This window comes from Culex quinquefasciatus, chromosome 2 (genome assembly GCF_015732765.1).
Source record: "Culex quinquefasciatus strain JHB chromosome 2, VPISU_Cqui_1.0_pri_paternal, whole genome shotgun sequence".
Taxonomy (NCBI): Eukaryota; Metazoa; Arthropoda; class Insecta; order Diptera; family Culicidae; genus Culex; species Culex quinquefasciatus.
The window spans coordinates 58,568,791-58,581,821 of record NC_051862.1 but is presented as its reverse complement, the minus strand read 5'-3'; the positions used below and the strand labels follow the sequence as shown (position 1 = coordinate 58,581,821).

General features: G+C 33.1%; 1 protein-coding gene across 13 annotated transcripts in view; it reads left to right on the top strand.

The window, feature by feature from the left end:
• LOC6038130 (probable phospholipid-transporting ATPase IA) overlaps nt 1-8,006 on the top strand; it is a 158,512-nt gene extending 150,506 nt beyond the window's left edge. For 10 of the 13 annotated variants that reach the window (XM_038250598.1, XM_038250588.1, XM_038250592.1 and 7 more), the window contains one exon: nt 6,545-6,775. In XM_038250598.1, the coding sequence (XP_038106526.1) occupies nt 6,545-6,642 (98 nt within the window). In that variant the 3' untranslated portion in view covers nt 6,643-6,775. Of the gene's footprint in view, nt 1-6,544 lie in introns of all 13 variants that reach the window. The other 3 variants (XR_005276952.1, XR_005276951.1, XM_038250589.1) reach the window with 3 other exon arrangements.
• The last annotated feature ends 5,025 nt before the right edge of the window (nt 8,007-13,031 follow it).

The window sequence follows — 13,031 nt, the reverse complement described above, 5'->3', positions numbered from 1 at the left end:
ACTATTTGATTGCAAATTTGATTTTACATCGAAAAATGAAGTTGAAAAATTTTTGCGACCAATTTTTCGATTTTTTGAAAAAATCAGTATTGATTCAAAAATTTATAACTCGCTCAAAGATTATTTGCACAACCTGGAAATTTCTGAAAAGTTGGCATTTGATGTCCTCTAAAACATATAAAAAAATAAAAAAAAATAAAATTTGTGTTTTTTTTTGCAAATCAAGTTTTAGTGACAAAGAGTTAAATAAAAAATCACCAATTTTTTTTACCGTGTATCATTTTTTTCCAGTGTAGTCCGTATCCATACCTACAACTTTGCCGAAGACACCAAATCGATCAAAAGATTCCTTCAAAAGATACAGATTTTTGAATTTTCATACATCATTTTTGTATGACCAGCTGCCAAATTTGTATGGAAAATTATATGGACAAACTAATGATGCAAAATGGCTACTTTGGGCATACCGAAGGCACCAAAAAAGTTTCAGTCGGATTAAAAAATACAAAAAAAAATCGAATGACTGAAATCTGGGAGAACTGCTCCAATGTAAAAAAAAGATTAGGAATTCTCAGCATCTCGATTCTTTTTTTTTTTTTTTTTGCTCTTACTTCATAAAGTATTTTCAAATAGCAAAAAAATGCTGCAGGATCTTCAAAAAAAAAGTTTTGACGTTTGCGGAGAGAATCGAAACAATGACGACCAATCTATTAATGCATCAGTCATTAAAAAAGGCCAGATTTGCATGGAATTTGCGTAATTTGCATGAAATTTTGAGAGAACCGAATAATTTCTCCAATAATTTACAGCATAAAAGTAACAATTTAGCTGCGAGCAATAGATAGGCAATTTAGTTTACAAAATACAGCCATTTTAAAATGTTATTTCCGACTTATTCTAAGAAAATCTAAAAAAATTATACAATTTCATCATTATATGCATTTCGTGCCATTTTTGTCAATTTTTGCTTCTTATGACTGTCAAGTATCTCTGGGCCAAATTTTAAAAGGTTTACTGATGTAGCTCGCCATTTCGAATCACATTTATTGAAAATCAAGTTCGTTTCCAAGAATACTAGATTTCACCAAAATTAAAACTGTTTCTTAATTTTTTTAAACTTTATTTTTTTAAAGGGTTGAAATAGATAAAAATAAAAAGTATTGTAAAATTGACTCAGAAAAACAAATTTGATAAAATTATCACCATAATATGGGATTTAGGGGGTCTCTCGAGCAAAAATTTACACCCAAAAAAATCACTACAAGAAAAAGTGTCTATTTAATGGGGTCCCTCGTTGGAATCAGAGCAAACATTTTAAAACAGACACACATTTTTTCGGAGTTATCAAAGACAGTGGCCAATATTTTATTGATTTTGCTTTAAATTTCATTTTATTTATATTGTGTTTACAGAAAAAGTTACCAACTTTTTCATTCAGTGCAACTATTGTTACTATTTGCTATCACCAACATCACTTTTAACAAATCAAATAAAAACTGATAAAGCGAATAGAACCTCAAAAGGATCGTAAATAACTGGCCACTTTAGTTAATTTCTTCGCAAATCATGCTTATTAGCCCAAGCTTACGCACAATCACGAAATCAACGCCCACACTCGACGATTGCTTTAATCACATTGAACCAGGGATCCTAGCACGACCATGATTAAAATAAGAGAAAAAAATATAATAATGTTCCCAGCGCGGGCAACACACACAACAACAGCTCCTTATCGATATGCGCGTGTCCATCAACCTTTCACCTGTCGCATCAATAATGCAAACACAATCACCACACTCATTAGAGCACGCTACGATGCTGCTCTGGTTCTGGTGCTGGTTTGTGTTTATTTCGTTTTAGATTGTTCAGAAACGACTCGACGTAAAGTTTCACACAGTTTTAGCGTGTTCAAGTTCTTTTAATTTTAACATTTTAATCGAATTATTGAACTAAACAGTAAATTAAATTAAGTTGAGTTTGAAATTCATGTTTTTGAATATGCATCAAAGTGATAATCAAACAATTATTTTCAAATAGAAACTGAACATTATAACATAAATCAACCACGACTGTTGTAACATATCGCAATAAAAAAACAACCACCCGTATCGGTGATAGCAAAACAATTTCATGTGCTTCTTTATTTTGCGTGTTCACTTTTGTGCTAAAGCTTCTCACAGCGTAATAAATATATTGCGAATTGCTTTCATGTTTCACTTGCAGCGCCGACGCTCACAGCTACGGTTGAGAAATATTTAAAAAAAAGTTGTCGAAAAATTACTGAAGAAAAGAGATGGCTCTATAGATAATGACTAGTAAACTCTGTACAAATTTGGTTTAATTTAAATCAACTTTGAACTTACTTTAACATTTACAAAGTAACAATTATTCTATCGGAAGTAATAATAACTAGTTTGAATTACTTTTTTATTTTCCTAAGAAGGTATAAAAAAACACATAACTCAAAACAATGGTTGATATAATAGCACTAGTTTCATTTTACAAATGTTTCGAAAGCTACTATTTGTAAAGCGAAATTTAGAGAAAATTAATGATACTAAATAATTATGATTTGTATGATTTTTTCAAGCAATATTTTGCCATGCGCATAGCGAACTGGGTAATTCTCCACCAACTCACACAGCAGTTGCCCCGACCCCTCTTCGATTTGCGTGAAACTTTGTTATAAGGCAGTGTTTCTCAACCTTTTGCGATCCATTTGCAAGAATTTCATTCCCCCCTCACCCTCCCCTCCTTTATTTTTAAGTTATTGGTATCAATTTACAAATATAATTACTTTTTTTAAGGTTTGCAAATAGATTACAATTTTCATAACAAATTAAATTGTAAAATACGCAATAAACTATAGTAGGATTTGAAAACGTTTTATTTTTAATAATAAAAAAACATACTGACAATTTGACAATTTCGCAGGTTTGAATTTGATTGATTGTATGTTTATTTGATCATTTTTTCTTGAACAAGAAAAGTTACTATTCTAGGCTTCTTTTCGTTTAAATTACAATAAATAAATACAATTGTAAATATGTAATAATTATCTGTGGCAGAAGACAGATTACTCAAAAAAAAAGTGAAGAACTCAAACAATCTTAAATAATATTTGAAAAACTTTTTTTCAATTTCCAATTATTTTTCAAAAAAATTGTTCTTGTTAAAAAGTGTACAAAAATCTCATAGAAACCAGCAAAAAAATCAGTCACAAAAAAAATTACAAAAAATTTACAAATTTAAAAAAACAAATGCCTGAGAAATATTTAAAAAATCATGTTATTGTCTCAAGACATGTCAAAATTAACAGAAATTGAAACTTAAATAATATTTTTTTGGGAAAAAACAAATGTTGTTATTACTAATCAAAGAAACTGAAAGTTGCAATGAATGTGTCAGATAAAGACATTAAATTTCTATTGAATCCCCATCCCCGCCTAGAATGGCCAAATTCCTTCCCAGGGGGGAATTCCTCACCGGTTGAGAAACACTGTTTCAAGGGGTAACTTTTGTCCCTGATCACGAATCCGAGGTCCGTTTTTTTTATATCTCGTGACGGAGGGGCGGTACGACCCCCTCCATTTTTGAACATGCGAAAAAAGAGGTGTTTTTCAATAATTTGCAGCCTGAAACGGTGATGAGATAGAAATTTGGTGTTAAAGGGACTTTTATGTAAAATTAGACACCCGATTTAATGGAGTACTCAGAATTCCGAGAAAACGTATTTTTCATCGAAAAAAACATTTTTTTTAAATTCTCCCATTTTCCGTTACTTGACTGTAAAAATTTTTGGAACATGTCATTTTAAGGGAAATTTAATGTACTTTTCAAATCTACATTGACCCAGAAGGGTCATTTTTTCATTTAGAACAAAATTTTTAATTTTAAAATTTCGTGTTTTTTCTAACTTTGAAGGGTTAATTTTTAGAGTGTAACAATGTTCTAATAAGTTGTAAAGCAAACAATTACAAAAATTTTGATATATAAACATAAGGGGTTTGCTAAAAAACATCACGAGTTATCGCAATTTTACGAAAAAAAGTTTTGAAAAAGTTCCTTTTTGCGTTTATCTTTGTTGCGTCGTCCGTGTCTGTCGCTGGTGACCATGAACGGCCAGGATCGACGACGACCAACTTTTTCAAAACTTTTGTTTCGTAAAATCACGATAACTCGTGATGTTTATGAGCAAACCCCTTATGTTTATATATCAAAATTTTTGTAATAACAACTTTGTAGAACATTGTTACACTCTAAAAAATAACCCTTCAAAGTTAGAAAAACACGAAATTTTAAAATGAAAAATTTTGTTCCAAGTGAAAAAATTACCCTTCTGGGTCAATGTAGATTCGAAAAGTACATTAAATTTCCCATAAAATGACATGTTCCAAAAATTTTTACAGTCGAGTAACGGAAAATGGGAGAATTTTTAAAACTTTTTTTGTGTTTTTTTCGATGAAATATACGTTTTTTCGGAATTCTGAGTACGCCATCAAATCGGGTGTCTAATTTTACATAAAAGTCCCTTTGACACCAAATTTCTATCTCAATACCGTTTCAGGCTGCAAATTATTGAAAAACACCTCTTTTTCGCATGTTCAAAAATGGAAGGGGTCGTACCGCCCCTCCGTCACGAGATATAAAAAAAACGGATCTCGGATTCGTGATCAGAGACAAAAGTTACCCCTTAGGACAAAGTTTCACGCTAATCGAAGAGGGGTCGGGGCAACTTTTTCCGATTTCGTGTGAGTTGGTAGAGAATTACCCAGATGAAAATTTATATTTTAATGCCCTGAAAACAGATTTAAAAAAAAGTTTAAGTGTGTGCTCCTACCAACTTCCGACATTTTTGCCGATTTACAAGTATGTATCCCCTTAATGTTCAATATGGAGAATTTTATGTAAAATTGTATGAAAAATCAATTCCCGCGATTGGTTTTTGAAAATTGTGACGTTTAGACCACATTTGAAAAAATAGTTTTAATAAATTATTTATGTATTCTTTATAGAAAGGCTTTTTGCGACTACTCTTCCACAAAAAAATAAACTTTAAACATTTTTTTTTTAAAGAAAGTTTCCAAAATCGATTTCAAATTTTCCTATTCTCAAGATTCTTACAGATTTTAATCCGGGGAACAACCATGTTGAACATTGCAAAGCGCTAGGAAATGATCCCGAAAAGTGAAATTTGAAAACATGCTCTTCCTGTATCATGTATCTTTTCGGGATCATTTCTTAGCGCTATGCAATGTTCTACAAAGTTGATCTTCGGATCAAAAGCGATAAGAAATTTCTTAAACGATAAAATGTCATTTGGTTTAGGAAAACTTTCTAGAAGAAGAGTTAAAAAGTGAAAAATAAATAATTTGAATCTAATAAAATTCCTTTCAAACTTCAGGTCAAAACTAAACCCACGGACTAACGGACATGACACGGGGTTTCAAAAAGTGAAGCAGCTTTTCTTTTACTTCTTCTTGGCGAAATCTGCGCAAGCGAGATCGCTTATGTCAAAATCTTCGCGATACGTGGTTTAAAACGTAAACAAAGCCAGCTGATGATGCAAACTCATGGCCACTTTTTGAAATGGTCGTATGAATTTATATTAAAAAACCATTTCTATCAGTTTTTCGGCAATTTTAGTAACCATGATAAATAGAATAAAGACAAACTTAATGCCAAAAAACATTTTCTAGCACCAATGCTAAATGTTTTAATTAATTATTGCATAAGACATTTTGTTTGATAGTTTTGGTCACCGAGATTTTTTGTTTTTTTGGCTTTAGTTGATGTTTTTCGGTGAGAAATTTCTCGAGTCGAGTAAAAAATAAACTAAAAACAAACCTGTTAAGGGCTTTAATTGCTTAATTGGCCAAACTAAAGCCTATGCGAAATTATTTTACCGAATGGAAAAAAATGCATGCATCTCTAGTAGCAAAACTCGACTTTTCAGCACTTGTTGTATTTATTCAACTCGACATAGTCTCGTTAGATAAATTAACAAAGAATCTTAGGTTTTGATGAATTGACTTGTTTAATGAGAATTGCCATTTTTTAATTTTATTTTTAGGTGTCAATTTTAGCTGATATTTTTTACTAAAATTCTAAACATTTTTAGTCAAAATAATAATGCTATAATTTTTCCTTAGTCCCATACTACATTTAAAAACAATCTATTTATAATGTGATCTTATTTTATAACAATAAATATGAAGAAAAAACCGATATCTTCAAAGACAAGGTAACAAACATGTTTTTGTTTTAAGATAATGATTCTTACTCGTTGAATGTTGTTCAAAGATTACAATTATGAACATATAATTTCCTTATTGTTGTGTTTATAACAAATCTGTACCGACTGACATTTTAATATCGATTTAACAGAGAGCAACACAACACAAAAACAAATACCTAACGTCTGCAAATCTCAATTTCCTTATCAACGATATTTTTTTTTTTTTTCTAATCAAAACGCAATTTTTTCTCACTTGAAATATCCCAACAACAACAAAAAATCGAAAACGCACCACCACCCGCGCAGATGGTTTCGCCTTTTCGCAAGAGGAGGGTGGCACCGTGACCCAGACCGACGTCATCAGAGCCTACGACACCAATCTGCCCAAACCGGATGGAAACTGAGAGTGCCAACCCGTTTACTTGTACGAAAATTACTTTTCCGCGGTGTGCTGAGGAGTCGCGACCGGAAGCGGAAGCGCAAGTGGTGGTCGGCGTGGGGGAGGAGCAAGCAGCAGCAGCAACAGATTCAACCGGAACGGAGCGGCCAATCGGGGCTGTTTTTGCTGTGACACACACACGCACGCGGTGGAATTTCTATGCTTACGAGTGGCTGTAAGTGTATGTGGGTGGGTGTATGTATGTAATAGTTTAACGAAAAAGTTGTGGGAAAGTCACTATTGTTTTTAGTGAGAAGGGAAAAAAACAACACAAAAATCTGTCTATACTGTGTAAAAGCGGCCAGGGTATATTTATAGTAGAGGAAAACTAAAATTGAGATTATTTATTTTTTGTCAAATCGTATGTGAAAAGTATTTATAGCAATTAGGTGGATAGAATTGTTTGCTAAGTTGGTGCACGATCATCGATATATGTCTTGGAGGTGTTTCAAAGTGTAAGAGTGTAAAACAATACAAAATCGTTATCAAAATATCAAAAGTAAAAGAAGTATTATTTTTTTCTATACCAAACGAGAGTAATGCAAAACAAAACAAAAAAACTAATCAATTTTACAAGAAGGCAACAAAGAGCAAATCAACTTTGTTCCGTTTTTATTTCCACCCGTTTTTATCTTCGACTCTGGAGGCTTTTTTACTACTTTTAGTGAGGTTTAGTTTTCTACGAAAACAAGTTAACATTTGAGAGAAACAACAGAAAGAGGGAAAGATTAAACTTTAGAGACAAATTTATTACACTTCAGCTACTACTAAACTACTACAAACCAGTACTTGAGAGACACCCCAACCGATGAATTGTTGACTTTGTTCTCGCCTTGCAGAATAGGATGAAAGAAACATTGGAAAATATTATCTAAATATACAAATCACAACAAAAAAAAATCAACACACTCACGAGAGTTGTTAAAAATAAAACAAAACACAAAATAAAACTAGACAAAAAATGGAGCAAAACAAATTACCGTGCATCATCTGTGAGATAAAAAAAAAAGAAGTAACAAATAACAAACAAAACAAACAAAAATATCTATAAGTTACGCAAGCAAATCAGCAAACCCAACACAAACTTTCACCTTTGAAAAACTAACGAAAACAATTCAGTAGATATCAAGCGAGAGAGAAATAAACACTCAAAGTTTAAAACTAAAGTAGTCGAGTCAGTTCGGGCAGGGAGTGAATGTGAGAAGCAGCAACACCCGTATCGAACTGGAAGGAAAAAACACTTAAAACATCAAAATACGTTCAATGTCTTGGTTACTGTTTGTTATTGGTGAAATACAATGCAAAATAAATAAATATATTTGAAAAATCAACGGTTAATGTTTTCTTTGCATGCGATTCTATCACCGACGGTTTTATTGGTTCGAATCTCTAAACAAAAAGGGTTGAAAAGTTCGTTACTTCCGCTGCATTGATGTCACCCAAATATCAGTACGGTGGATCTCTACGTTTGCGCTAAAATATATATATTTTTTAAAATATTTTATTTGGATGAAAATTTGTTCTATGCCATGATTATTCTGAAATTTTGCAGGCTGATCATTAAAAATTAGGTTGTAAATACAGCGATTCCACGTCGAACCAGCAGGGTCGAGCTCAAAAGCACTCCAATTTGGCTCAAATTTGGAATGGAATTTCATTGGCCAAAATAATTGGACCCGTATTTTATTGTTTGACGATTAGGATGGTCCTATTCAAAATAAAATGGCCCAATAAACGGCGTTTTTCAACGATTTCCGCAAAACATTTTTTTCAACTACAAAAAATCATATCCTCGGAGCGAATGAACAAATTTTAGCTCGTTTCAAAAAAAGGCGATTCAGCTTTGAAAGAAAAAAATACTAAGACATTTTTAAAACACAGCTTACTACTCAGAATTCTGAAAAATCATAGAAAAATATTATAAGCAGGCTAAGTTTTCATTCTATCGATAGGTGTATTCAACTATGTTTTTAAAATGTCTTTTTTATTTTTTTGGAAGCCTAACTAATCTCTTTGCTTTTGAAATGTAACGAACTGAAATTGGTTCACCCGTTCCGGAGATATGATTTTTTTAATTAGTTTTTGCGAACGCAATTTAACACAAAAACGGACCTAATTAGTTTGCCAATGAACTTCAATAATGGATTTGAGCGAAGTTTTAGCACTTTAAATCTGGATTTTTTTTCGGTAGGAAAATCCACCAAAGCAGTAGCATCAAAAACCTACATCAATTTAATACAATATACAATAAATTTTAGTGTTTACAATTTTCTGATGTTTACGGATTCTGATGTTTTGACGTGGAATTGCTGAATATAAAACTAATCTGTGTCTTCAGAAGAGACTTTTTGATCGATTTGGTCTAAAAGAAATAGTTAATGATTTGGACCATCCGAACAAAATAATCGTTCGCGAAAAATAAAAACTCCAATAATTTTTTTCACTGGTTTAGGGAACTAAGAAAGGCATATTTTGCACCTGAGATTAGTTTGATTCAAAATCTGGTACGGAACGTTCTTATCTAATCTAATCTAATCAGACCCTAGCGCAGCCAATCTTTCGAAGGGATCCTGGAGAGTGCCTTAGGTTAGATGACGCCTAGCACTCTTCTTGTCATTTATTAACATTTGTAGTGCGCCATTGGGACCATCCATAAACCACGTGGACACTTTAGGGGGTATGGCGGTTGTCCACGATCCATACAAAAAGTTTTTTTGTATGGAGAATTGTCCACGAGGGGGTTAACAGATTCCCAAAAAAGTAAAAAAGTGTCCACGTGGTTTATGGATGGTCCCATTGCATCGAAATGCATTGAAACATCACAAGCGTTAAAGCGGCCAGGCCTACTGCGTAAAGCCGTATCGCAGAGATGACTCGTAATTGGGTTGAGTTTGAGCACTGAGTGTTCGAACAACAACACAATTCTGAATCGACAGGGGAGGAAGAAGCGTGGGGACACACCACCATACGCTCCGAGATTTTGGTTGTATTCGTTCGGAGCACCATGCTAAAAAGGTTTGGTACTCCGGGACCCTCTGGGATGGGACATTGTATTTCCACGAATGCCCTGGACACTATTTGCCGTAGCGCCACAACTCGCTCTCAAAATCTGGTACGGAACGTTCGTACAAAAATTTAAAATATATTATGAATGCCAAATGAAATTAACAATCGAAAATTTCTTTCCAAATATTTTGTAATGTGCGCATTATAGGCATTTTATTCAATATATATTTTTGACAACAGGTTTTTTCAATTTAAAAATATTTTATGACACATAACAAAAGTGTTTTAGCCCTTTTGTAATCTTAGCCTTGATTATAAAATTTTGTCAAAAAAGCAGATAATTTCACAATAGTTTCTCTGTTTTATAATGTATCGTCAGTTGAAAATGAGAGATATCTCGTAATCTACGACCAAATTTAGTGAAAATATCTGAGCAAACCTTCAAAAAACAGTTTTTTAGACGTAGCAACTCAGGGTTACGTTTTAGAGAGAAATGATATTCGGCCCAATTGCTTTCTCTGAATTTGGTCGTAGAAGAAATAAATTGAAAGAAAGAATAAAATTTTGGTCTTTTCGACAAAAGTTGCTTGGTTCGGCAAGCCCAACAACTTTCTAGAAGACAAAAAAATCCCAAAAATATTTCTTAAATTTTTTTCTAAATCACCCAAGAAGTTCTCCCTTCCCATAAGCAACAATTTCTTTGAAGACAGCAAAGATCTGGATCGGCACCATTTTTCGGAATATCCAAATTCCACTTAATTTTGCGATTCAGACCACTGTGCAATGGCCTTAAGTTCTTAAACTGATGTGTAGGTAACAAATTATTAATCAATATTTCTTTTATGTTTTCTTAACTAAATTTCAAAATTGAATTTGAATCGAATATGATTGATTAAATTATTTGGGTAATTCTCCGCCAACTCACACAACAGTTGCCACGACCCCTCTTCGATTTGCGTGAAACTTTGTCTTTTGTCCCTGATCACGAATTCGAGGTCCGTTTTTTGATATCTCGTGACGGAGGGGCGGTACGACCCCTTCCATTTTTGAACATGCGAAAAAAGAGGTGTTTTTCAATAATTTACAGCCTGAAACGGTGATGAGATAGAAATTTGGTGTCAAAGTGACTTTTATGTAAAATTAGACGCCCGATTTGATGGCATACTCAGAATTCCGAAAAAACGTATTTTTCATCGAAAAAAAACACTATTTTTTTTAAATTCTCCCATTTTCCGTTATTTGACTGTAAAAATTTTTGGAACTTGTCATTTTAAGGGAAATTTAATGTACTTTTCGAATCTACATTGACCCAGAAGGGTAATTTTTTCATTTAGAACAAAATTTTTCATTTTGAAATTTCGTGTTTTTTCTAACTTTGCAGGATTATTTTTAAGAGTGTAACAATGTTCTACAAAGTTATAGAGCAGACAATTACAAAAATTTTGATATATAGACATAAGGGGTTTGCTTATAAACATCACGAGTTATTGCGATTTTACGAAAAAAAGTTTAGAAAATGATGGTCGTCTTTGATCATGGCCGTTCATCGTCACCCGCGACAGATACGGACGACGAAACAAAGAGAAACGCAAAAAGTAACTTTTTCAAAACATTTTTTTCGTAAAATCGCGATAACTCGTGACATGTTCCAAATTTTTTTACAATCGAGTAACGGAAAATGGGAGAATTTTTAAAACTTTTTTAGTGTTTTTTTCGATGAAAAATACGTTTTTCTCGGAATTCTGAGTACGCCATCAAATCGGGCGTCTAATTTTACATAAAAGTCCCTTTGACACCAATTTTCTATCTCATCACCGTTTCAGGCTGCAAATTACTGAAAAACACCTCTTTGTTGCATGTTCAAAAATGGAAGGGGTCGTACCGCCCCTCCGTCACGAGATATCAAAACACGGACCTCGGATTCGTGATTAGGGACAAAAGTTACCCCTTAGGACAAAGTTTCACGCAAATCGAAGAGGGGTCGGGGCAACTTTTCCCGATTTCGTGTGAGTTGGTAGAGAATTACCCATTTGCCTAATATTAAACATAAAATTGTCTGGAAGAAATCAAATTCTAATCTACATTTTAAACATTTTCTTCTGTATTTCAAATGGACTGATTAGGCCGATGCAAATATTTTTCAATTTTTTTGTCATCGAAAACATCGAAAAGTTTCAAAAATTCAAAGGATTTTTGAATAAAACCAAACATGCAAAAAATATGCTAAACGCTGGGGAATGCAATATAAATTGATTTTAATTGTTTGCTTTTGCTCTTGAATTTCCATTGGAATTTTAAAGTTTTCTGAAAAATATTTTGCCCCCCTGATTTTCGGGATGATTCGAGGTAGAAGGGGGGAGGGCGACAAAAACTTTCAAAAATAATTGTACAGTGGACTCTCTCGTTGTCGATACTGATGGGACCGTCGAAAGCGGGAGGTATCAAATTATAGAACGAAAAATCAAAGCATGCTTTTTGAAGGGACTGAAAAATTTATTGACAGCTGGATATCGATTGTCTTACTTATGAACAGCTTTATGCGAAATACATGCATAAAATATGGTAAGATATTAAAGTAATACAAATTTACACTACACTAAGGTGCCCAGAATATTGGATTTTTTTTTCAAAACCTCCCTTCACAAGATAAATATTGTTTCTTACGCTATTTTAAGACTCTGAGCAAAATATGAGCAAAATCGGTAAACTTTTTCCTATTGATATTCGAAAATTAGGTTTATATGGGAAAAATTATGGAAAACCAAATTTTCTTACGGTTTTATCTTCAGGGTCCGAATATTCCTAAATATAAGATTCTTTTTGAAAATCCTGAAAAGTTATTAATAATATAAAAAAGTCATTTTAGCATGGAAAACATATTTTCGCCAACTTCAGGCTCGAGTCGGTTAATCGGAACTAATTTCGATACGGAAATTTAAAGTGAGAGTGTGTGCGTGTAACATGGAGTTGAACTTATCGAAGTGCCATGGAACACTTTACAGAAAGTTTAACTCCATGTTGCAGATTTGACAGCTCGATAGAATTGGCACAAATGTTAAAAAAAACCATTTCCGCTTGTGGATCAAGGGGTCATTTTTTCTGAGCGATGTGTGTTTATTATACACACATAACATCTGAAATATACACGGAGAAAAAAGAGTTCCCAAAATCGTGAACACCCGTTCATGAAATTGGGAACCACGAACAAAGTGTTCAAATGCCATGGTACGATTTTCAAAAACGTACCATGGAATTTGAACACTTTGTTCGTGGTTCCCAATTTCATGAACGGGTGTTCACGATTTTGGGAACTCTTTTTTCTCCGTGTAAATTCAAAGAATGGTTCAA